This window comes from Acanthochromis polyacanthus, chromosome 4 (genome assembly GCF_021347895.1).
Source record: "Acanthochromis polyacanthus isolate Apoly-LR-REF ecotype Palm Island chromosome 4, KAUST_Apoly_ChrSc, whole genome shotgun sequence".
Classification (NCBI taxonomy): domain Eukaryota; kingdom Metazoa; phylum Chordata; class Actinopteri; family Pomacentridae; genus Acanthochromis; species Acanthochromis polyacanthus.
The window spans coordinates 18,085,835-18,112,116 of record NC_067116.1 but is presented as its reverse complement, the minus strand read 5'-3'; the positions used below and the strand labels follow the sequence as shown (position 1 = coordinate 18,112,116).

The 26,282-nt window shown below is 41.0% G+C and overlaps 1 protein-coding gene across 1 annotated transcript in view; it reads left to right on the top strand.

The window, feature by feature from the left end:
* The window catches only part of syde2 (synapse defective 1, Rho GTPase, homolog 2 (C. elegans)), a 55,062-nt gene extending 42,300 nt beyond the window's left edge, over nt 1–12,762 (top strand). The window contains 3 exon segments of the mRNA XM_022209484.2: nt 588–769; nt 2,903–3,134; nt 7,827–12,762. Of these exon segments, the coding sequence (XP_022065176.2) occupies nt 588–769; nt 2,903–3,134; nt 7,827–8,536 (1,124 nt within the window). The 3' untranslated portion in view covers nt 8,537–12,762.
* The last annotated feature ends 13,520 nt before the right edge of the window (nt 12,763–26,282 follow it).

Sequence of the window (26,282 nt, the reverse complement as noted above, 5' to 3'; positions counted from 1 at the left end):
GCAGACAGTCACCACAAAGAGCTGTCACACTGCCAGGAGCCTTTTTTTTTTTTAAATTCCCATATTCCCTCCCACCATTTTTTTTTTGTTTTGCCTTTGATGAAAAGACATGCCAGTGATATTTCAGGGGCTTAGTGGAGACAGACAGCGCTGGTTTCATGTTCCTGTAGCTTTTGTCTGAGCTACGGGAGGCCGAAGTCACAGGTGCGAACGCGCCGTCACAGACACCAGGCCCCCCGACACTTTTGGCTGCCGAGTCACACCCGACTCAATCAGGCATCTCTGCAGACACCACAGGATCACCCGAGGAAACAATGGTACCTCAATTTACAGCCAAGAAAGTGCGCCAGGTTCAGTGGCTTAAAGGAGAAGGAAAAGAAAAGCTTTTTATTCCACATTGACAGCACTTGAAAAAGATGTACTGGTAGCGATTTGTCGGCTATTAAAGTTGCCTGTTTGTTTCTCACTTCAAGTGTGAGAAAATTAGAGGACCCTCAGATATCCTGCAAAGACTTCATTACCATTGTTATCTATGATGGTGCAGCTGCGTTTCTCATACCCTGCTTTCTTTCTTTCTCACTTGTCAGGAGTACTGAAGGACTACCTGCGTGAGCTGCCCTACCCGCTGATCACCAAGCAGCTGTATGAGGCAGTGTTGGAGTCCATGGCCATGAGGCCTCTGCGGATGGGAGCAGCAGGTTGTGAGAACGATCAGGCCGACTCAGAGCACACAGTCAGCCTGCTGGAAAACCTGCCAGAGGTGGAGAGGGTGAGAAAACTAGCTGCACAGCCTCTGCTGGCTCTCACAGTCATTATGGAGATAGGATATGGTCACAAAAGGGGTGGTGAAAGTGCTGATTGTGGTCTGGATAATGATGGTCATGATGATAATGCTGCAGATTACAACTGCATTACGCAAGTTTTGACACCGAGTGATTATTGAGGTGCAACACAGTCCACAAGCTTTCACCACTAAACACTTTGTGACCATCAATGGAATATTCTCAGATTAATTATAAACATTATAATATGTATATATATATATATATACACACATATATATAAGTGTATGTTTTTGAGGCTGACAGTTAAAGTATATTATAGATTGTTATAAAATTAAATAGTTATATAGTGGCTCTTTTATCGCCATCATTTTAAGGTGTTATGCTAAGAGTGATCAAAAAGTTCTGAAACTGTGCCTATAAAAATGAAAAACGTTTACTGGATGTAAATTTGGTAGCCACCTCCATGCTCCTGCAACACCTGCAGCTTTTCAGTTAACATGCCAAACATTGTTTGCAATTAGCCCCAAACCTCCTAAACTGTGTTAAAATGGGATCTCGACCACTTGAATTTCATTTTGGGGAAAAGGAAGAAGTCACATTTAGCTCACAGTTGTGTTGTTGTGGTCAAATAAAACACGTGTAATCGGTACACAGTGACCAAGCTCACAGCTCACTGGAGCACCCACTTGCCATCGTGTAACAATTCAGGTCACCAAATGTTTTCCTTTAGACACCTCAGAGCCGGACAGTAGAACTCTGCCTTGACAGTCCAACCCTGGGGTCTTATTCCTGGTGCACAACATCGAGGATTTTGAAGAAAACAATAGCACACTCCTGGTGCTCTGACTTGGCATGCCTTGTCCAGTTTTGACATTAGAATCCGCTGCTGCTGACTAACAGACTGTGATCTTTGTTCTCTCCTCCAGTTTGTGGTCGATGGAGAAATCACAACTGTGCACCTACCATTTGTCACAAAAATGTGTGTAATTCAGAGCACTGCTGCTGATAGCGCAGGGTTACACAACCTCCTGAGTCATGACAGATACGATCTGCAAGTGTTGTATGTGAATGACTCGCTCTGTGCACCACGACAGTATCGGAATTTTTTGATCACCCTTCATATGCCTTTATTTGGCAGCAAATAAGACTAATAAGAGATGGTAGAGAAACAAAAGATTTAGGAATGTTTGGTGTTGACATCCAGGGCTGAACCTTTGTCCCAAAACATATAACATCAGCAGATATTTTAAGAATCCCTTTAATGTAGCTATTAATGACTTCTGACTAGAATTTGCATTGAGACACTTTCCAACCTTACAAAAATAGCACAACACCGCAACTTATTTTTATATACACTACCATTCGAAAGTTTGCGATCACGTAGAAATGTCCTTATTTTTGAAAGAAAAGCAGTTTTTTCAATAAAGATAACATTAAATTAATCAGAAGTCCAGGCTAGACATTGTGAATGGGGTAAATGACTATTCTAGCTGGAAACAGCTGATTTTTAATGGAATATCTCCATAGGGGTACAGAGGAACATTTCCAGCAACCATCACTCCGGTGTTCTAATGCTACATTATGTTAGCTAATAGTGTTGAAAGGCTAATTGATGATTAGAAAACCCTTGTGCAATTATGCTAGCACATGAATAAAAGTGTGAGTTTTCATGGAAAACATGAAATTTTCTGGATGATGATCCCAAACTTTTGAACGCTAGTGTATTGCCCGACATACAGTGTCTAACTAATACTACCCAGTAGACTATATGAGCAACACCGCTTGTTGGTCTTATTTTTAGTTCTAGAAAAAAGACATAAAACCATGCAAGTCATGAAGAACTGTTCACCTTGTATTCTTGCTGTTGAATCAGTGGCTACTGTAGCAAGACATTAATATAACTGTAAATTGAAAGCTTCTCTTTTTCTCTATTTCCAAGAAGTGTCCATTTTTCTTCACTTCCTCTATGAATACTACTTTTCAGTGCTACAGATGCTTGTCTAAATAGATTTTGCTGTGTAGCCCAGCTGCTGCCAGCGGTACTAGTGCAGCTACTAATCATAATAATAACATGTCTTGTTTGTCTGTGTCTGCACTTGTGTGTGTGCGTACATCAGATGACACTGCGGATCCTTCTTGACCACCTGAAGCTGGTGGCGTCCTACCAAGAAGTGAACAAGATGACGTGTCAGAACCTGGCGGTGTGTTTCGGCCCGGTGCTGCTCAGCCAGCGTCAGGAGGCGTCCTGCCACACCAACCGAGTCTTCATCGACTCCGAGGAGCTGGCGAGCGCGCTGCACTTCAAAAAACACATTGAAGTCCTGCACTACCTGCTGCAGCTCTGGCCAGGTGATTACGCTTAATTATTACTCTCTGAAAATAAGTTCTAGCAGATTTTACAGCTTGAAGAAACAGTCATGCTTCTTCTGTATACGCCAGTGTTTTGGCAGAGGGTCTTGTACAAATTAGTGCCAGCTCTGTGGTTTCGGCTCTACAAAGGACCGTTAAAGGGCTGGACTTCTTTGATCCTTGAGGTTATCCGCTGCTGGCACAAGTACAGCTGATAGCCACTGGATACCATCTGCTGGCTCCTCAAAGATGAAACTCTCCACAAGTGCTTCATCATGGTGGGCTGAGCCAATCAGAGCCAAGCCGCTAAGCTCCAATGTAAACCCAACTTTCAAGGCGTGGCCCCTCTGTCTTAAGATAAATCACTAACCACAGACAGATACCCAGTACCAGCTTCACTGAGCGCGGGTCATCTGTCTGCCTGCACAGCTGTCCTCTGCCGGCTGCAGCTGTCTGCTCACTGTGAGATATGAAGGAGCCCAAAGATTATGCAGAAGGGAGTCGTGAGCGATGAAAAGAGCTGCAGGCCGTGTAAAATCTGCATCGGCCAGAGGAGCTGATTTGATATGTTTTTAACTCATGGGCTCAATTTTATGAATATGTGTTCTAATCAGTGTGTGAGACATTCAGTGGCTGCAGTTAAAATCTCAACAATTGTAGAACATTTAGAAAATTCCAAGATTGGATGGTCTACAAACTGCTAGAAAAGATAGAAATATTTAGAAATCCTTTACTGTCTTTTTGACCAAACTGAAGTGTATCTTGTGCTTTGTTACCATTTTTCTAAACATGAATTGTTAAGAAAGTGTCTGAAAATTTATGGTATAATTCAAAATATGCACTCTGGCTGCAGTAATATTCTGTACAGTTTGTCTTATGGTTTCAGTTTGTCTTTAGGCACACTTTTTTTTTTTCAAAATGCACATGCATGCTGCGTTTTGAAGAATTGTTTCCACGTCTTCCTAACATCACGTTGGACAAGCTTTATCCTTCTGATCCTCAGAGCTCTTCCCTGTAACCTGCAGCCTTAACCAGATCTGCTGACTGATGTCTGAAGAGGAACTGACTGTGTGTCTGGTCCGGACTCTAAATTTAACTGCATCCTCTCACTCCCACATTGAACCAATTCTGTGTAAACCACCGGAGCTGAGCACCCTCCACCCTCCTTTACATCCACTGTAGACAGAAAGTTAAACCGAGTGCAGCTACAACTCAGCATCTGTGAATCCTATAATTGCAGGTAGCTGAGAGAAGAGAAATTTCTAAATTTAAAGAAGAAAGTGATTCTTTCCTGTAAATGAAAGCACTTTTGAGGAATTGTAGAAGTGCTGAGAACCGTCTTTGTAGGTTTTTTTTTTTGCTATGAAAGTGATTCTGCTCTCCTGTCTGCAGCCGATGCCACTCGGCCGCTGGCTCTAATGACCTGCAGTGACACCGACTGAGCATTTTTCAGTCCAGGTTCGAGCCTTTGTTTACGCCCTCGGTAGCATCTCCGTTCTGTCCTCTGCCCCTGCACAGAGTGTAGGATTCCTGGACTATAATTAAAGACATTCCAGGCTTAACCTTACCCCTCGGCCCCTGAAGCTTCACCCTAACATTTCACAATCATTATGGGATAGTTTCAGACGCCTCTTCACGCCTCTCACACACACATACCAAACCCTGCGAGGCATTGTTGCTCGGGCCTCCACTGCGCATGTCTTTGGGCGAGTGCAAGGACATCTGACGACTGCTGGCAGAAAAACACTGACACTATTTACAGGAAGAGCACAAGCGTATGTGTTGAAGGGGCTGGAGGGGCTGCTGTGTGTTGAAAGCGTGTTACGACGTTTGCCAACTGTATGTGTGACAAAATGCAAGCAGATGGTTAGAAAGACAAAAGAAGACAGTGTGTGTGTTTAGCTCTTGGTATTGTGCTTGTGTGCAGCACTAACATTTTCAAACCCGCAGCATCATGTTCAAAACCAAACCCTCTGGAGTCCAGGTTCATTTTCTCAGTTTTGCTGCCTTTCTGTGTTTTAATTTTTTACCTCATTTAGCATCTTTTAAACTCACACGCAAAGTATGATTTTCAATAAAATATCTGCTATTGGTTTAATTTCTCATTTTGCCAATTAAAGAAAAAACAATAAAAGCACTCAGCAAAGGCTGCTCATTCTCCCATATGGCATTGTCAGAAATGCAGCATATTTTTTTTTTTTTTAGAAATGTAGCATTTGTTTATTAGTTATTATTGATCAGAAATCACAGCAATGGCCATTTAATATAGATGTACCCACAAACGTGTGTTATGCATGTGTATGAGATGTACAGATACCAAATCACGTGACCTAAATATGTAGTAGGCGGCGGGAATTGATGGGACTCAGAAACACCCCCACAATTTAATCAGTTGCCCCTTGTATCATTTCCGACGGATAAGTCCCGGTAAGTCCACAGCGATGGACTTCTAGTAGGATTGCAATCATGTGATCGTCAGCAGGCAGCTGATGTAGTGTTCACTTGTTGTCATGGTTACAGTGACGCCGTGCCGCTATCTCGCAATGTTACAGAAATCTTAAACAAATCCATAGATCCAGACTATAAGACGCATCACTGCCAAAATCTAATCACTTGGTCCTTGTGTCATTTCTGACCTTCCCTGAAAACTTCATCCAAATCTGCTAGTTTATTTTTTAATAATGTTGCTAACAGACAAACGTACGCAGATCGTCACGTAACTCCGCCGTTCCTTGGCGGAGTAATAAAGCTAGCAGAGATTGGTGCAGGCAGTGGCATACTGTAAATCGAAAATTGATTTATAATAATTGCTCAAAAAGTTATCATTAAACAGTCCAATGTTGTAAAATGTGTTGTTTTACTTTTTATAAACAAAAATACTGCAAAAACGAAAATGCATGAAATGAAAGTAGAATCCATTTAAAGTGATTTCAGCTCAAATCTAATATCAAAATATGAGCAAATACAGCTTTAATTTACTAGAGCCTAAATAGTATGGTTAAGTTGTCTCTGCATTATAGAAATAAAGTTACATTGAATAGATAGACACCATATACAGTAACGTACGTTTTTCCCTCATGTAACACAAGGTGCATTATTCTCGTCTGCTTCCTTTCTTCATTTTCTCTGCAGACACCTAATAGCTTTAATCATGTCATCAGTGAATCTTGTCTGAAATTAAATAACACGGTGTCTCCAAAAGGAGGATCATTTCTGTTTGTTTAAAGTGATAATTGCTTGAGTTTGTAGCCTGAGGAGGGTTGCAAAGTGTGCAACCACTAAACGTAAATACTGCATCAGCAAAGGCCTGTTTGATGAATGAACTGGAGTCGACGGGGTTCGTGGAGAAAATGCACTTTGGGAAAAACAACTCAAGATCATCCTTCAGGATACAGAAGGAAGAAACACTGTAGTATTCTTTTCTGTTGTACCTCCTCAACATGACATGTAGACCTAACTGTGTCTTTGTTCCTCTCTAATCCAGTAAGGGAGAGCTAGCGGTGTCAACAAGTGTAGGTACACAGAGATACAGACAGACAGGTAACCGGACTGGGCTGGTTGTGTTGGAGTGCTCACTGTTCCTTTTCATAGTCAGTCAGATGATTCTTTTATTAAGTCCAAACAGGGCTTCACTTTGGTTAATTTTTAAGTTTGGTTTAGTCAGCAGTACGGCCGGATGGCCACAGAATCACAGTGTGTTTTTGTGTGACTTCCGCATGTGACTGATGTTTTTAAGGCATGCGTGTTTACTTCATGCTGAGATTTCTATGTTGTCCTGATAGAGGGTCATTCAGATACACTGTGGCACTTTTGAACAGGAATCGGTTGTGAATAGGCATCTTTTTTAAGGCATGTTAAAGCATGTTCGCTCACAAAGTTACAAAAAAAACATATTTTCTCACTCACCCCGTGAGGTATGTCGCCCTGCGCATAGTTTAAAGTGCCAAGAGTCTGAGGTATTTGCCTTCACATTGTTTACAATAGAGGTGGATAGAGTTGTTTATGGCACTCGCAGCGGTGTGTCTTTGCATAAACAATGTTCTGGTTCCTTATGATAATTCATAAGCCTGTTTTAACTACTTTCTGCTGAAGAAATAATCCCCATGAAAACAACGGACTGAGTGTTCTGTGTATTATTCAAAGTAACCAGGATTGTGTTTCTGGAAAGATATTCTGTCATCACCGCAATTCCCTTTTTATTTTCCCTTTATTGTATTGGACTGAAGGCAAGTAACACAAACAATATCTGTATGTAAAGTAGCTAACAGGCCCAGGGCCCCTGTAAACTCTAGGTTTGCCTTGTGTCAGTTTTTCTAGTTTGACTATGATTTGTGAATTCATTTGCATCAGTAAATATACAACCCACTCACAGCAATGTATTATTGCCTAATTTTGTGGCCTTGTGTTAAAATCCAGCTGTAAAACCCGACTTTATTTTATATTGTGCTTACATGTTGTGTAATACTGAATAAAGTCGTGTTTAATTGGCTTACCGCAGACTAACTGCTGCACAAGCAAACATGGCCACGCTGCCATCTGCACTGAACTCGATGGAAACTTGGACAGAACAGTTCTAGATGTCACCAAAGTTAAATGAGAAAATATGAGTTTTTTTGTAACTTGGCTGAACAGATTCTTTTGAGATTTTAGTTTATTTACATTGTATTAACTGTGCTTTCTCTCCTCCTCCAGTCGTGGACCCACATGGCCAGTTCTCTTCTCAGCCCTCTGCAGCCTCTCTGGTTCCGACCTCATCTGACCTCCTGTCAATTCCTCCTCTGCGGCGGAGGAAAGAGCGCCCCCAGGTGCTGAACCTCACCGATGCAGAGATGGCTGGTGTTCTGCGGCCGAAACCAGGGCGTCTGGACAGCCCCAGCAACCGCTACGCCGGCGACTGGAGCGGCTGTGGCGAGAGCTACTTCCCCTCGGAGATGCTGCTGCCTCCCAGCAAAGAGGAAGCGGACTACGATGACGTGCCCTCGGAGGACACAGAGGCAGCTGACGAGGTCCAGGAGAAGCAGGAGAGCACAGAGGAGGAGCAGAAGGTCACCGGTCCTGCGTCTGATCCCCCTGAGCAGGAACAACTTCAGAGAGAGGAGGTGGCGAAGGAGGAGGCGAAGGGAGAAGACGAGAAAGAGGAGAAGCAAGCAGAGAGTGACAGTTCAAACAACGGGCAGCCATTAGAGGAGGAGGAGGAAGAGGAGGAGGAAAGGGTGTGCGACCACATCCTTCCTCCTCGGCTGCCCAAAGAGCACACCTACCAGGCCTACATGAAGATCCAGGACATCAGCCCTGTGCTGAGCAACAGGGTGAACCTGAGAGACCTGCAGGAGAGCATCGACACTCTGATAGGAAACCTGGAGAGGGAGCTCAACAAGAACAAGCTCAACGTCGGATACTGACTCCCATCACGGTCACACACACGCACATTCACTCACACACTCATGAGGCCTGATGAGGTTCAAGGTGCTTCAGGATACAGCCACAGCATTTCCATGGAGATCCTGTGATGTCACCATGGCAACATGACAGGCGGTGCTGCTGTAAAAACCTAAAGGATGAGATGAGAAGAAATGTAACAGGGCACTTCTGGCATTTGTACCTTACCCACAGACATTCCGTAATGTTTTTATTTTCCTTTCATTTTGTCGACTGTCTGACTTTATGTTGTTGTCGTTGGTTTGTTTTGGTCCAGTTCTGTGTTCCATGTTGTTATTGTTGCTTCTCTTCTTATTAGAAGAACCCATTGACCCCTCAGGGGTTTAAAAGGTGCCTTAATTGTGTGAAGGTGGTACGTCAAGAGGAAAATCCACCCTGAAATAAAATGCATCCCCTTCTATGAGCTCGATCTAGTGCCACAACCAACTACATAACATGCATGATGACAGGAGTATATTATTAGCATGTACTAATCCACTCTGGATACTTGAGGCTCTACCAAGTGGTGAAACTAATGGCAGCAGATGTTTTACAAGTGACCATTGTCATACTGAAACCTCTCAGTGCTTTCAGAGTTTTCCAAGATGTATTTTCTTGGCAACCTCTTAAGAAGCATCTGGACATTGGATACTTCCACAGTGGTAGGAACAAAATCTGGGATTCATTTGGCCTTTGAATTAAAAAACTCTTCCAGCAAAAATAAGTAATTCGGTAATTAAATGAATAAAAGGTACAAAGACAACGAAACCATCCTGTCAGTTCTGCAGTGAAGGGAGGTCATTTTTGTCCACAAGATTAATCTCTAATGCCGTGTAGGAAAACTTTGAATTCCAGAGCTGCTATTTTCTACTGTCGGTTTTAAGCACATAAACAAAGAAAGTAAAACAAACCAAGATCGTAGAAGGAACATGTGTACATTCTGTCTTAGGGTGGATTTCCTTTATAAGGCAGCAGAGAGCTTTCTTTTGAGGTATAGAACACTAAATGTTGTACAACAATAATGCACTTATTAAGCAGGCAGGAGTGTAGATACAGCCACAGCGTTTCCATTGTTGTCATTACAGTTCATGCAGTAAAAATTACTCTGGCGCCACTTACACCTCTTCTTAAAGACGAATATGGAAGAACATATAGTACGAGGTATTTCAGTGACACCATTTACAGGAAAACCTTCACACCAGCTGTGTCCCATTTCAGGAGCTGCATCCTTCAAAGTATACGACCTACTAAGATTTCACCTTTAAAGTGTGAAAAGGTTGAAGTAAACGTTTTTAGATGAGGTGGCCTGACCTGTAGAGGACGTTCTTGTTTGTAGAATACATGCACAGTAGGTTGGATCTGCATATTTCAATTCACACTGTTGCCCTTGTAGTAGAGATGCTGAGCTTGACATCAAGTGGATTTGTATATGCTTGCGCACTGGAAAGGTCCCAGACAGTTGCTCCTAGCAGCCTTGTCGGCCGAAGTTGGGTCTAAAGCTAAGACTTTGGTCGCCTTTTCCGACAGAAATTTAGATTTTTTTGGTTTATTATATACTAGAGGACCCCGAAATGACCCAGTGCTTACATTTAAAAGTGTAAAGTTGCCAAAACTCCACTTGCACAGTCTGCTGTCACAGTGAATCTTCAGCTATGTCGAAGTATCCAACCGTTGGATACTTCACCGTACTGGACAAGAAAGCGTTGCAAGGAGTATTTAAAGTGGAAATTTCTTCACTATGACACATTTGGTCCTCGAATGCATTCTCAGAAGGATCTAGACCCTAAATTGGGACACAGAACTTTTCAGAGTTGGATAAAAGAAAACAGTGAGTTCACTGAAAGCTGCACTACCATGTATTCAGTTCAAACAAGCAACTATATAAAGAGACAAAATGTGTTGAATGTGGCAACATAATTTTGTAAAAGTCACTATTTGGTTTCTTGTCCAGAGTTAGATGAGAAGATTGACACCAGTTTCATGTCGGCAGAGGCTAGTATAAAGCAGAAATACATTCAGCTTATCTTCGCGTAGCTTAGCTTAGCCTAGCTTAGCACAAAGACATGTATCGGGGGAAACAGCTAGCCTTGCTTTGTCCAAAGTTTAAAAAATGCCCCCCTTTGTCAGTTACCCGCACATCTAAATATCATTAATTAACATAATAATGTATTTTGTTTGTGTAATTTGTACAGAAACCGGAATGTAAAAACAAACTTTTGCTGTACATGCTGTTCATGCTTTGCTAAGATAAGCTAATGTGACTGTGGTAGCATTGTTCTCATGTACCTCTCCGCAAGACAGCAAATATCTAAAGTTCTTTCCTAAAAAAAAAAAAAAAAAAAAAGTCCACAAACCAGTCCCCTCTCTGCTTCTCCCAGCTTTTGTCAATACAGTGAAACAGACAATGTGAAGCACAATTTTCAGAGTAGCAGTGGCCTCACAGTTAGTACGACTTAGCTAGCTGCCTAAAGCGACAAAGGACGTTTTCAGCAATCCAGGGATTCAGAATGATCAGTATTTAACCTATATGTATATGTATATAATTATATAAATGTATTCGGAGTATATTATTTTTACAGCTTATATTTCAATGGCGTATTTAAATACTTCCGACGACCTTGTAGTGTTGACTTGTAGCAATAGTCGCTTCTCTCCCTTCAAGCTACCTGTACACATTTTAATGTGCTGGACTAATGGTACAACTTTAGCTGTAAAATATATGATAAAATCGTGCTCTTGCAGAAAAAGTGATATTGTTATTTTTGTGATATTGTGTATATATTTGACATTGTTTTGTGTCTCTGGTGGACTAAGTTGTGTTCATGATTATTGGTGTTGTTTTTTTGTTCTGTTTTTTAAGGTACTGAACGTTGCATGGTCAAAAGCTTTACTGACATTAACAAGGCTTTGTCTCATCTGCCTTTGTGTTTCATATTTATGTATAAAATAAGACTTATTTTGTAATGTATGTTCATTCGTTCGACCCCCTGTTCCTTCAATAGACAGATGACTGCATTGTTCAAGGTTTTCTCCAAAGGACTTAGAGGCAGATGGTGTGTAAAATGTCTGATGTTCATGGTTGCAAAATGCAGGCGGCATCTATAAATTGCTTAACTTGTCCAAGTGACGGTCCGTAAGTCAAAGATTTTTTCTATTGTCACATGATAAAGAAAAAACGCCTGAAAAATAACTATTATTTGAGTATTTAAGTAGACCTTTCCTAAATTTGCTGCTAATCTAATAATTCATTCAGCTCTAAAATAGTCTCCATAAACCTAAAACCTGGAAACTAATTTATTAAATCTTTATACAAAAAACGACTTACATCAGTACAGTCCAACAACAAACAATTACAAAATATGACAGTTTAGCTGATGGTAATATTTGCATTATCACTTGATGAATGAAAAGTCGTAAGAGAGGATTCCTTTTCATGTAGAAAAACAAGAGACGTTGAATGAAAAGAAGAAAGAAAATGAAAAAGAATGACCTGCTAAGAGGGTTTTCTTCATGTATTTGTCATGTGATTTCTCACGGTTCTTCCACACCCTGCCCTCCTATGTCGACTTGATGCACAATCCTGCTGCTTCATGGTGAAGCTGCAGCTGCTGCTGGGCCGATCTGCTTTCAGCAGGGCTCCTCTCGAACCATCTGTCTGCCCAGACGACATAAAGAGAACCAGGTCCTCATTTATAGCAGCCACCGTGGAGAATCGGCTATAGATAATTTTTAGTACCTGAAGATTGTCCTTTAAATCTGAGGTGTATTCCTGCCTACAATTTGCCTGAGAGACTCTTAGAGAGACACTCAAACATTACATGAAATATATTGGTTCTTAAAACATGTTTTTGAGTCATTAGATTTTAGATTTTTACTCACACTGCTATATAAAAATATGGAACCTAATAATATCTGTCTGAATTCATCATACAATGGGTTTTATGTAACACAGGATTGTCTGAGCCACAGCCCATCAAATATAACCTCTGACTGGTTTTCATTCCCCCCCATTCTTCTTTCTGTCACAGAATCCATCTGCATCATCTGTTGTCTGTTCAGTTTCGATAATATGAATTATTTCTGTCTTGTCCTCTTTGTCCTTTGGAGGAAAAAGTGCCACATTGAAAGCATCGCTAAACAAAACAGAGAAGTGCTTTGTATTGATCCTGAGAAATGTATGGTCATAATAAAGTATATTATTTTACATTCATACATGACTGCTGTTTTCTTACCCCAGCGTGTATCTCAGACAGATTTACTTGCGCTTTAGCTGGATTTATAGTCAATTTTCCAACAAATTAAAGGCTTCAGTATAATCTCTCCTCAAAATGATGAAGATTTTTTAACTTGCGTGAGCTAAAGCTGCAGTCCTTTTACAGATTTAATGGTGCAGCTGTCCAAATAAAGAGTAAACATTTCCGTGCTCCAAAAAAATACCAAAATCTGTGGGTTTGCACATGTACAATAGCACATTTTTAGTCCTCAGCATCTTCTCACTCCCGCACACAATACAAGTCTGGTATTCATTCATAAAAATACTTTGTTCTGTCAATTTCTCTTATGCAAGCACATGTGGTATTCAGCAATCACATCACTGTTGTTAAAATGACTCCACACCGAAGCCACAATTTCCAAACTGTACTAAGATGGTCTTTGTTTTGGAGAAAAGCAAGGGGAAAAGACGTGTCAGGAAACTGGACTCTGTGTTTCATTTATTGTTCCTTTTTGTAGATTCACCTCTTTGCTGTGGGAGCATTGTCACCGAGCCGCAGCAGAGTACAGATAAATAAGTCGGGGAATTGCCCTTGTTGGCTTGTGGGAATCTCCCAGAATGACTTTCAGCTTCAGGGACATTCCCAGGATGCAGCTGCATTTAGCTGTCCAGTAAAATCCACTGCTGGAAGGCTGCACTTTCACTGCGGCTCCACAAACCAACATTACCAGCAAGATTTGTGAGATATGTACTATTAAGCTGAACTTGGAACAATGTGTACCTACAGGCAGACTTTAAAGCAGCTGCCTTAAATAGCGGAGTGTCACTTTATTGTGAGATATTTGACAAAATGAGCTATAAATTCAAACAGCAGTGGGATAACTGCGCCCGAGTGGCTCCAGCTGAGGTGATACACATCTCTGGCAGTTAGCATGAGAAGTCAGAGCAGCCGGAGGCCTTTCACCACTAAATGGTTTTCAGCTTTGTTTGATGTCACTACGCTGGGTTCATATCATGTTTTTACGGCTGAAACTGAACAGATATGAGGAAGCTGTAGGGTACAGAATGTACACATACCTGCCTCTACTCTACTCTATAGCCCTGTTTGTATGCCCACATCTACGTAAATAACCATTCAGACTGGAATTCATGTGGAGATGGAGCCAAATATGTCACTGACGGTTTAAAAATGTAACTTATTTTTTGCACAGAGAATTTCTTGCCATCAGTCTGGAAGTTCTTTTTAGGTAGTTCCTGAAGCCTTCAGGGGAACTGATCCACTCAATCTGTCATATTTGTTTCTAACTTTTCGAATTCCATCTTTAAACATCTGGAAAAGGGTTTTATATTTAGATTCAGGTGCTGGCTCCAAACGTAACAGGGGCCTATTTTAAAAGTTCATTGTCCACATTTGACTTGCAAACTGTTCTGTCAATCCCAATAAAAGCAAGAGTGAAATCCCATATGAAGACAGAGGTAGACATAATAACAAGGGGCCTGTTTTGATAGTCAGGGTCGCCACTTGATATCAGGCAGTCTGTCGGACTGAACTGAACTTTTGTTCATTTCTAATTTGGGAGAGAGAAGAGATATGGGTCTCACTGGGTAAACATCCTTGACAGCCACCTGCATGTGAAACCAGACCTTTTCTCCTCTTCTTCTCCTCCTCATCTGGTCCCTTAATCTCTGTTGACCTTTGAGTCAGTATCGTGGCTGCAAGTCAATCAGCCAACCACATAACACACAGTCTTTGTTTCAGACTCTGTGTTGTTCAGTGCTGTGTCGTGTTAACTGTGGCACTACAGACTTTAAAGTTCAGGAAGATTGGATTTTTGAAGATGAGATGTCATAAAAGACATTCTGAGTCATCCACGTGGCCTCAAAGTAAACTCTTTGTGACCTGAAGGATACAACATCAGTAACCATTAAAACATTCAAACCCCATGTTGCTGTGTGGATGAGGAGTACCAAGGCCTGGCATCAGCTGTGTGTAAAAAACAAAGAAGTCTTAATGTAAAAATAAAAGGAAAATGGACCAATACATTTAGCAAAACCTAACAAAGTTGATATGTCTGGACTAATCAGTAGGTCTGCTATTTGTTGTGGCCCTTCAGATTTCTTACTAGCCCTTTTGAGCTGATATATTCATTCAAACAGCTTCTACCTTTGACCTTCCTCCTCCTTCTTCCTCCATCTTTTGGTCATTGCAGATTATTAAAAGATTTTTTAAGTCTCGAAAGGTATCAGGTCCGTGAGTTGCAGTGGATTCATTCAGGGGATCCTCACGGCAACACAGATCACAGACTTTTGGGTCACCTTTTGTTTCCTTCATAAACCACTGCCGCCTCAAAAAGTAAAATCTGTTTGTCATATTTCTTCCTGCGAGACTATTAGACACAACTATCCAGGAAAATGACAGTGACTGAGAACAGGATTAAAAGAAATAAACAAAGATTAGATTAAAGGTAGATAAAACTGAATTATTACAGTGCCAAGGAAGTTATTCACAAAAGTCTAGAGTAGCTGGTGGTGTGATCAGTTCCACATGTGAAGGCAGTAAAAGTTTCACAAAAAATAAACTCTCACTAAACTTTAGACTTTATTGAGACGTTTTTTGGATAATTAGAGCAAAGTTGTTATGAATTCTGGTTAAATTAAGACATTTTTTAAAATTTAAAAACATTGTTGACTCAACACTCGTATTATATATCTCAGTTTCATTCATTCCAAAAAGACAAGAGTTTAATTTATTACAGATATGTGGTCAAAATTTATGACAGCTTTGGCCTCAGGCTGCTCTGACATGATGTCTATTATTTGCAGTGCCACAGCATGTTTGAAAAACAAGCTGCCACTGCTTCCCACTTGCTGTGATTTCTGATGTAGTTACAGATATCTGAAATGTCACTTTGTCCAGTTAAATCTCTAATTTGAGATAGTCTGTAATGACCTTTTGAATGGGCAGAAATCAAATTTGAAGTATCTTTATTATTTTGATTAGTCAGAACTCTAGTTGAGGGTATCTAGATATCTGTCTGACTGACTCAGTCTTGATTTAAGATGTCTGAGAAGGACAATATAGACAGATTTCTTGACTTGCATGTAGGTAAAGCTATCTATTATGACTGCACAGACTTAGACTGTAGATGTTTAAATTAGAAATTACAACTAGTCATTATTCAGCTACAGATAATTGCAATGTAAACTGTAGATAGGAAGTGTGGATATCTGTGATGAGAAACCCTGGTATACGTACATGAATGGTAAAATTTACATCATTTGTCCTGGAAAGAATGGCAAAGAGTGGTAATAAAAATGCAAGTAGTGAATAAGAACAACATGATTTTCCTCCATGCACCAGTCACCAGTGTGACACTCAACACTCACAGCTAGCATCCAGCTACTGTATCCAGTAACATCCATCCATTATCTATACACCACTTAAACCTGATCAAGGTCGCAGAGGGGTTGGAGTCTATCCCAGCTGACTGAGGAAGAAGGCAGGGGACACCCTGGACAGTCTGTCACACGACGACATATAGAGACAAACAATCACACTCACATTCACACTTATGGACAATTTAGAATCACCAGTAAACCTCAGCATGTTTTTGGATTGCGCTAGGAAGCCGGAGAACCCAGACAAAACCCACACATGCACAGGGAGAACATGCAAACTCGACACAGAAAGATCCCAGGATGCAAACCAGACAACAGTGCTAACCGCCATTCACTGTGCAGCCCTGTCCAATTCTAATGAATGTTTAATCCTGTCCAGACCTGACAGTTAAACCAATCAAATCATGGTGGGCAGGATTATACATTCAAAGTTGATATGTTGCCTATTCTGCAGGCAGGATACTCTTCAGTCACATAAACTGTATAGAAAAGATGAACACAGCCAAGACTGAAATATCTTGGTCCGGGGTAACGAAAATCAAATAAGGACTCTGTTTTGGTTTTTCAATACCCGTTTCAAAGTGGAAAATCCAATTGCCAAAATATACACGGACCTATCTTAAACCTGTATTATTTCTACAAGTCAGCAAGAGGCGATTCCTCTAGTGGCAAAAATAAGTCAGATCATACAGAACTCAATGAGAAGCAACTCTACTTTGCCCTTAAATTATTACTTAATGAAAGATTTTCTTGGTGAGTTTGTGATTTCTGTTACTTGTTTGAGGACTTTCTTAATACAGCATTGTGTTAATTTTGTGTATTATGTTGGAATAGAAGAGGGGATGAAGCAGAGTATGCTTTAGGACAGACCTAGTATGTGATTGACAAGCGGTAACCTGAGTGTCTTCAAGTTCTCAATCAGGTCCACCCTCGCTTATTAAGTTTGGCTTCAAAAAACCATGATGGTAACGGCCAAATTCCAAACTGGAGTCATCAACATGGTGGTCCACATGCCAGAGGAAGATGCAATGGTTGCAACAGCAATTTTTAATAGACGGACGATGGTTCAACCACATGCGTTTTGTCCTCCATACTACACAGTAAGCATCTAATCATAATCTATGTTTCCCCCCACACAAACTAGACAGTTAAACCAATCAAATCATGGTAGGCACAGCCCTGACATTGTATTTTCTCAATAATGTTGCAAAGATTTACTTAAAACCTTGAGAGACATCAGACTCATGACAATACTATGATATGTGCTCTACTCTGCTGATTCACTCATGGTTTTATGCTCCTTACAAGGATTACCATAATGTACATTTCATTAGGTGCCAATTACAAAGTCGCATTGAGCCTGTTCAAGTCTTTCACATCTTTCACTGGAAGTGTTTTGAGGGGCTCAGGCTGCTTAATGTTCCCCACCACACACTACCATTCATTCCTCATAAACGTGGGTGAGCTAAGCCTGGGTAATTGCTGGGAACCTTTGCAGTGACCGTTGGTACACATTCCATGCATGCAGCGCCCTTCAATAGGACGGCTATGAAACACATTTTACCAAGGTCTCAGCCTTTCTGATGTGTTTTTTGGGGGTCTTTTGTTCCCCTTCGGTCCGGCCCCTGTACTTGGCAGCCCATCTGAGGGCCGGGGGGCAGATCTCTTGATGCAGCGCTGACAGATTTGCCTGTTCTGGACCGCGGTGATGATGAGAGAGCAGACCAGAGGAAAGGAGGGGGGAGAAGATGAAGAGAAAGCGAGAGGTGAAAGTGAGGAATGGAGGGAAGGAGAAGACAGAGCAGCGGCGCTTCAGATCCCCAGGGGCTGGGCCTCACACAAGGTGGACCCTCTCCCCTGTCCTCCCTGCTTCTTCACTCCTCCACCTCCATTGCTCTGTCACTCAGGACTAGACTATTTCATTTTAATAAGGCTAATCCCTTGGAGAGGTAAGCTGCTCATCACCTCTCTCCCTCCCGCTCCTCTAGAGGAGAGCAGTCTCCTTTCAGGGCGAGGACAGGATGAGGGTTCGCTCTGCTTGATAGGGGAGAAAAATGTGAAAGGTGAGACTGAAAAGAGGCCTCGACAGCAGCTGTGGTCGGTCTCAATGAGATTCGTGCCGCACCGGCTTGATAAACCTGCAGGTGGCACACCTTTAGTAGTGGTTCATCCTTCGACCTGCCTTTAACATGGTGCTGATATGAAGCATGGTGATAACTTTGATCTGTACAGAGGAAGTGGAGTGATACAGTTGGTATTTTGGTGTATCCTATCGCCTTCATCCTGTCAGCAGAACACTCTCCAGCTGTCAGCACTAAAACGTAGTTCCCCTGATGCTTGAGGTGATGAGGTCTTGTTGATGTTGACCACCAGCTACTAAGGCCTCTTTTGTTAGAGGCACAGCAGGGACACTTTTGCGAAATACACTTTTCCTGCTGTCTTGTAGAGAGTTGCGTGCAAAGATTGATGCTGGTGTCACTTCTGGAGGGTAAATATGAAGCTGGAGCCAGAATCCAATAAGCATCATGGAGTGCAAACAGTGGAAACAGATAGCCAAAGTCAACAGCATGTCCAAAACACACACACATATTATTTACAGCAACATAAAAATTTCATATTGTAGTGTCACGGCAGGTTACATACTGGACCGATCCTTTGCTCAGTTGCATTGCTTCAAGTCTTTGTGCTAAGCTAACTAGTTGCGTGTTTACGTCATATTTAGTGGTCAGATATGAGTGGCATGAAAACTCTCTTTGCAAGAGTAAAATTATTTCACTAAAATCTTAAAATCTAGATATTTGGAGGATTTCTTTCATATAATCAAACAAACTTCCAACATCTGTACGTCATTGTTGGTTTTCTTTGATGCCATCGGTAATGACTGTATGTCACCAGAAGAAGATTCACAGTTTCCAGGCCTTGAGGGTTTTCCATTGATCTGTAGTGACAGAGTGATAGTTTAGCTGACAGATCCCACTCTCATTGCATCTCAGTTTGGGTTAATGCCAAGACAAAGGTAAAAGATGGATGGAAATTACAGGACCTGAACTCGAGTTTCTCTGGTAGAAGTATTAAAAATATTTCCTCACCAAAGTGGCTCAGATGAAAGCATTAGTTGTTTGTGCTGGCGGGGAGATCAAGATTAGGAGAAGAGAGGAAGTCCTGACTCAGAATAATAATCTACATTTCTGTGAAAAAGCTTAAGAAATATTTTAGAGAAGGACACTTAAACAAGGAGTTTCAAAAGAATGATGTAAAAAATAATAGAGCAGAGGAGCATGTGAGGTTATTTTTTTGAACCTAGGAAGCAGAAGTTTAAAGAAATACTTGCTAACTTTTTCCAGACAAAGTTTATTTTCTCACACTATACTGGAGTTATTTTTTTTAGCAATTTAGCTCCAGGGGCAGTGCTATTCAGACAATCCATCACTTTTATCCAGACTGAAACAATTAATAGATTGATTTCCATTTATTTGATCTATTCATTTTTGTAGGATTCATGGTCCCTAGTGGGCGAATCCTAGAGACTGTGATGATCCCCTGGCTTTTCTTATGTTGCCATTAGCAGGGTAAAGAGCTTCTTGGTGAAATTCAAGGTTTTCACTTCTTTAACATGTTCACATTGTGTCTTTATATGTTGGAAGACACAACATGTATGCTCGGTGAAGCAATGCGGTAAAGTTTCATCCTTTTTAAGGCAGGAAGGGATTATTTTGGGGGGAAACACATCTAAGTATATAAATTTCATATACAGAGTTGAGTCTTTAAGGGTTAAATCAAAGGCCACAGAGGGATTTTGAAATTTTTGGTCTGAGTGAATAACTGTCATAATGGATTTCCTTGAAATTTTGTACAGACTTTCCTTTTCCCCTGCAGATGATACAGAGCTTCCAGAGGGTCACTGCAAGAGTTTTTTCCCCTTTGAGGATTGCTTTCATATTACCTAGCAGTATGATTTATACTCCTTTTGATCCAGTTGATGTGTTGCGCAGTCCTGGTTTGATAATCTTCCAGCTAAGGGAAAGACTGCAGATACTGTGGAAAGCAGAGATGATGTGACACTGTCCATGAAGCTTCTAGGGCCAATCTCTGACAATATCCTGCTGCTGGTTGTAAACACAGTTACTGTAGCTACTCAGCCTGGCTATGATGGTGAAGCTGTGACTGGGTATATGGTGTTGTTTGGACTTTGACTGTGCCTTTAGTGCAGTCTGTGATGCCATGAATATGTCCAGCTGTAAATAGTTGAACCATAGTTCTTTAAAGACATATGTGTTCCCAATACACCACGGTACTTCAGGAATACGGAGCTTCAATACAATGCTCAGCCACCACAACACAACAATACAGTACACACAACCACTGCACACAGTGTGACAGCCATTAAAAACAAATGTGTCACAGCCAAACCTGTAACCAAACACAGCCACCCTGACAGCTGTGTCATCCCAGGGCTGCAGTCATAATCACAGCTACAGTGTGTCTCAGCAGTGGTCACAGAGAGAGCTTCTGAATAAGCTCCTATATTTTATTTTCTAAACGCAATGATGCCAACTTGTACCTGTGTAGCCACAGCTGAGGATACGCTGACTCTTACTGTAGTCAAACCAGCAGCAGTCGACTACAATACATGATACCGTCATACACTGTAAAAACTCAAAATCTTACCAAGTCTATTTGTCTTATTTTTAGTCAGAATGTCTCATCCCTCTTGAACCCGTTAAGCTCCAGTGTTCCACCCGCGGAACACTTTGAGATCTGCATAAGCATTTCCTTAAATGTCTCAAGCTGCAAACGCGATTATACAAACACTATACGCCAATGGAAAGCTTAGATTCTCATGAATCCGCCGGTATAAATCACTTTCAGATGTGATTACCACAGCGGGTAATATAAACACATTTGTCTGACAAACAATGAATATCCATTCATCCGTTCTCTATACACGGCTTCAACGCACACAGTGCGACTCACATTTCCGGGTTCATTATTACACACAGATGAAAATATTCCACAAAAAACGGCCATAATCCAACCTTGGACATCCAGACAAAACAAGCCAGTAAGATATTTTGTCCAAAACATGTCTTGAAGTCAGTATATAATCCACGAATAGGTTGTTTTCGAGGAAATGTACCTCGCGATGCGCGTCCAATATTCCCTGTATTTCTCGTCATATTTTTATTTACAAATAAAATATTAGCGATTTTTTGTACTGAAAATGGCTGGAATTGACTGCAGCTTATAGGGCTATGATAAATTCGCTTAAAAAAATGACATTTCAGCAAGATAGAGGGACTTGTTTTAAGACATCTTAAATATCTTGTTAAGCCAAACAATCTTGAAATTATCTTGTTTTAACCCTCGTGTCGTCCTGCGGGTCAAATTGACCCGTTTTAAAGTTTAAAAATGTGAGGAAAAAAAAATATTTTCCCAGTGAAAACTTCCACATTTTCAATTTTTTGGGGGGGAAATTTTTGAACATTTTTTGATTAAAAAAAAAAAAGAAATGTTAAAGAAAAGTGTTCCTTTAAAAACATTCAGGCAAAAAATCTACCAAAATCCAGCAAAATTTGCTGGATTTTGCTGAATGTTTTTCCTGAATCTTCTTAAAGAAAATATTAAAACTTTTACTGATATACTACTGATATATATACACACGTGGACAAAATTGTTGGTACCCCTCAGTTAAAGAAGGAAAAACCCACAATTCTCACTGAAATTACTTGAAACTCACAAAAGTAACAATAAATAAAAATTTATTGAAAATTAAATAATCAAAAACAGCCATTACTTTTGAATTGTTGATTAACATAATTATTTAAAAAAACAAACTAATGAAACAGGCCTGGACAAAAATGATGGTACCTCTATAAAAGATTGAAAACTATTTGACCAGAGTGACATGATTAACTCAGGTGTGTCATTTAATTGACATCACAGGTGTTTCCAAACTCATAATCAGTCAGTCTGCCTATTTAAAGGGAGACAAGTAGTCACCCTGCTGTTTGGTGAAAAGGTGTGTACCACACTGAACATGGACAACAGAAAGCGAAGGAGAGAATTGTCCCAGGACATCCGAAAAAAAATTATAGACAAACATCTTAAAGGTAAAGGCTATAAGACCATCTCTAAACAGCTTGAAGTTCCTGTGACAACAGTGGCTCATATTATTCAGAAGTTCAAGACCCACGGGACAGTAGCCAACCTCCCTGGACGTGGCCGCAAGAGGAAAATTGATGACAAATTGAAGAGACGGATCGTTCGAATTGTATCCAAAGAGCCCAGAGCAACCTCCAAAGAAATTAAAGGTGAAGTCCAAGGCCAAGGTACATCAGTGTCAGATCGCACCATTCGTCGTTGTTTGAGCCAAAGTGGACTTCATGGGAGACGACCAAGGAGGACACCACTGCTGAAAAAAACTCATAAAAAAGCGAGACTGGAATTTGCAAAAATGCATGTTGACAAGCCACAAAGCTTCTGGGAGAATGTCCTTTGGACAGATGAGACCAAACTGGAGCTTTTTGGTAAGGCACATCAACTCTATGTTCATAGACTCAAAAACCAAGCATACGAAGAAAAGAACACTGTCCCTACGGTGAAACATGGAGGAGGCTCAGTAATGTTTTGGGGCTGCTTTGCTGCATCTGGCACAGGGTGTCTTGAAAGTGTGCAAGGTACGATGAAATCTGAAGACTATCAAGGCATTCTGGAGAGAAATGTGCTGCCGAGTGTCAGAAAGCTTGGTCTCAGTCGCAGGTCATGGGTCTTCCAACAGGACAACGATCCAAAACACACAGCCAAAAACACCCAAGAATGGCTGAGAGAAAAGCGTTGGACTATTCTAAAGTGGCCTTCTATGAGCCCAGATCTGAATCCCATTGAACATATGTGGAAGGAGCTGAAACATGCCATTTGGAGAAGACACCCATCAAACCTGAGACAACTGGAGCTGTTTGCTCATGAGGAGTGGGCCAAAATACCTGTTGACAGCTGCAGAACGCTCATTGACAAATACAGAAATCGTTTAATTGCAGTGATTGCCTCAAAAGGTTGTGCAACAAAATATTAAGTTATGGGTACCATCATTTTTGTCCAGCCCTATTTCATTAGTTTGTTTTTTTAAATAATTATGTTAATCAACAATTCAAAAGTGATGGCTGATTTTGATTATTTAATTTTCAATAAATTTTTATTTATTGTTACTTTTGTGAGTTTCAAATGATTTCAGTGAGAATTGTGGGTTTTTCCTTCTTTAACTGAGGGGTACCAACAATTTTGTCCACGTGTGTATATTTTGATATTTTTAGGATTTTTTGGGGAAGATTTTTATTCATTTTTTAAAAGAAATATTTACAAAATGTGCTGGATTTTGCTGGATTTTTTCCCCCGAATCTTCTTAAAGAAAATATTAGAACTTTTACTGATATACCACTGATATATATATTTAGATATTTTTAAGATTTTTTGGGGAAGATTTTATTCATTTTTTAAAAGAAATATTTACAATTTTTAGATTTTTTTTTAATTTTTATTTCTTGCCAAATTTGGGGATTTTTTAAAAAATAAAACTTTTAAGAGAAAATTTTAAGGAATTTTCATTCTGAAAATTTTGCAAATTTTTATAAATTTGCAGAATTTTTACAGAATTTTTGGATTTTTTTCATGCAAGGCAACAATATTTTTTGGTGCCGTAAATGAGGACAACAGGAGGGTTAAGACACCTAAGCTTGACAATCGTGGTAAAATGTAGCTTAAAATAAGTTTTCCCAGCTAATTTTAAGATCTCAATATTATAAATATATCTTATTTCAAGACGTCTTAACAAGCCATTTTTCACTTGTTCTATTAGCAGATTTTTTCACTTTTTTCAAGGTACGAGTTCTTTGAAATAAGCTTTTTTTTCTTGTTTTGAGAGGGGCTTTTTTTCCAGTGTACTGCTCAGTCATTCTCTGTGGGCTGGAGGAAATGCAAACAATTTTGAGAGGTAATGCAACAATAATCCACCAAAAAAAATCTTGTGACCTTTTGAGGGCTCTGTAGGACAGACTGTAATGGCTTTGGTAATATCTGACTCATCAACGCAGTAGCAGTGGTTTATTACCTAATACAAATGCAAAATGAATGACATTCCACACAGCCACAGCTGTATGTGTTAATATTAGCATGCTAGCATGTTAAACAAAGATGGTAAACATACAGTAAATGCAGAACATTAGCATGTTAATGGTGTCAGTGTTAGCCTTTTGCTTTTGTTCTTGTCTGCACACAAGAGATACAAACACCAGGCCACCCCCCCCCCCCCCCACACACACACACACACACACACACACACACACTGATGCTACATGCTGCTGTAGACTTTGGGAGGGGCTGGTAAATGGACAAGAATCTAAACTGTTGAGAGCTTGGAAATTAGAAAATGAAAAGGAGTCAAGAGGGAACATTCCGCAGCAGTGCCCTGGTCACCTGATCTCTTATGAGGTCAAGGGTCAACTAATGAAACCTACCACCAGCCTCTCGAAGGCTTTAAAGAGAAACAGCTTTACGGTTTACAGCAATGAAACATAGCCTGTTGATTCAACTGCGGATAATTTTAGTAGCTTGGCTGTTACTCTGAGGTTAAAGGAAATGCTGATTAAATTCCCTCTGAGGAAGAGAGAAAGAGAAACAACTGTTGTTTTCCTTGTTGCTAAAGACAAATGTGTTGTTCTCATGGACCGGAAACCAAAAAGAAAACATGTCCCAGAAGTCCTTCACCCTGCTGCTGTTTGTCTTTTAATATTTGTGCCTTTGTCATGAGACAAGCTCCTGCACGACAACTGCAGCTTGGATGACCGTGTGTGAACTGTGCAGGGTGCCCCCATGTTGGGAGATTTGTGGAAGCGGACCCTCACTCCACCACAGCCCTCCCCAGCTAACACCCTCCCCAGCAAGAGTAGCTAAGAGGCCAGCCAGAACAATGCCAAGGCAATGGCTTAATTCGCCAGGCCAGATTTACAGCCCCTCCTGCACAGCACCTGCTCACATTGTTTCCCAGGATTTGGATTGAAAACTTTGAAGAACCGGTGATAAAAATCGGACTGCAGGCAATCCATTTTGTATAGACGCCCCCTTAGTTAAAGATCTCTTTTTATGTTTGGGAAATCTCTTGGACTTAGATGAAGAAGTCAAGTGAGCAAAATCTGACATCATGAATACCCTTCATGCTGATGGGGGTCACTGGGTTTATGGCCATGCTGTTGTCTATTGTCCCAAACATTAAAGGAGTGTAAGTGCTGTGCAGCAGAACTTTACCTGTAAACATCTCTGCTTATTTGAGCGGAACCTCAAATGCTATTTATGCAGCACATACGCATTTGCACAACATTGTACCAGCCATTAGAATAATAACCAACCAACAAGTGTGAAGACACTCCCCGTCCAAGTGCTGGTTTGCAGAAGGCACATTCCAGAGCTGGTTTGGGAGAAAGTGAGAGGCTCTGCAGAGGAGAGAGGGACGGCAAAGCAGAATTTCCCGAGAGGTTTGAGGAGGAGGACGACTGGAGAGCAGAGGCCTCTTTTGTCACTGGAACCTTGTTGGTGCCTCAGGGGCCATATGGACGCCTGTCTCTGTGCACCCTCACATTAGCCCATTCTTCACCCTCCTCCTCTCCCTCTGCTCCGTGACAGGACCGTCCACGTGAATGAGTCATGGCCAGAGTGAAGTCGACCCCAGCTCACTTCTGCTGAGGAGAATCAGCTCTGTTTTCCATCTCTTGCCATCTTCCTTTTTCTTCCCTCTCACCCTCTCCTTCCCCCTTCTTACCCAACATTCAACCATTTGTGCTTCTGTTGTTCATCTGTTCCCTCAGCCGTCGCTTTGCTCTCTCTTTCCTTTTGAGGCATCTCAGACACAGTGTGAAAACTTGGCAATAGACAGCTGCTCCCTATATTATGCAGTAACCCCCCTTTTCTCTGTCCCTGCAGCCTCTTTTCTGGCAGGATACTGGCTGTCAGTTTGGGACTATAGGTTTGCTGCACTGCTCTTGACCTTAGATGGACCCAGCACTCTGAGGCGTCATTATTTTATCCCCATGAAGAAGCGAAACTAATGGAGTCCAGAAAGCTGGTGAGGT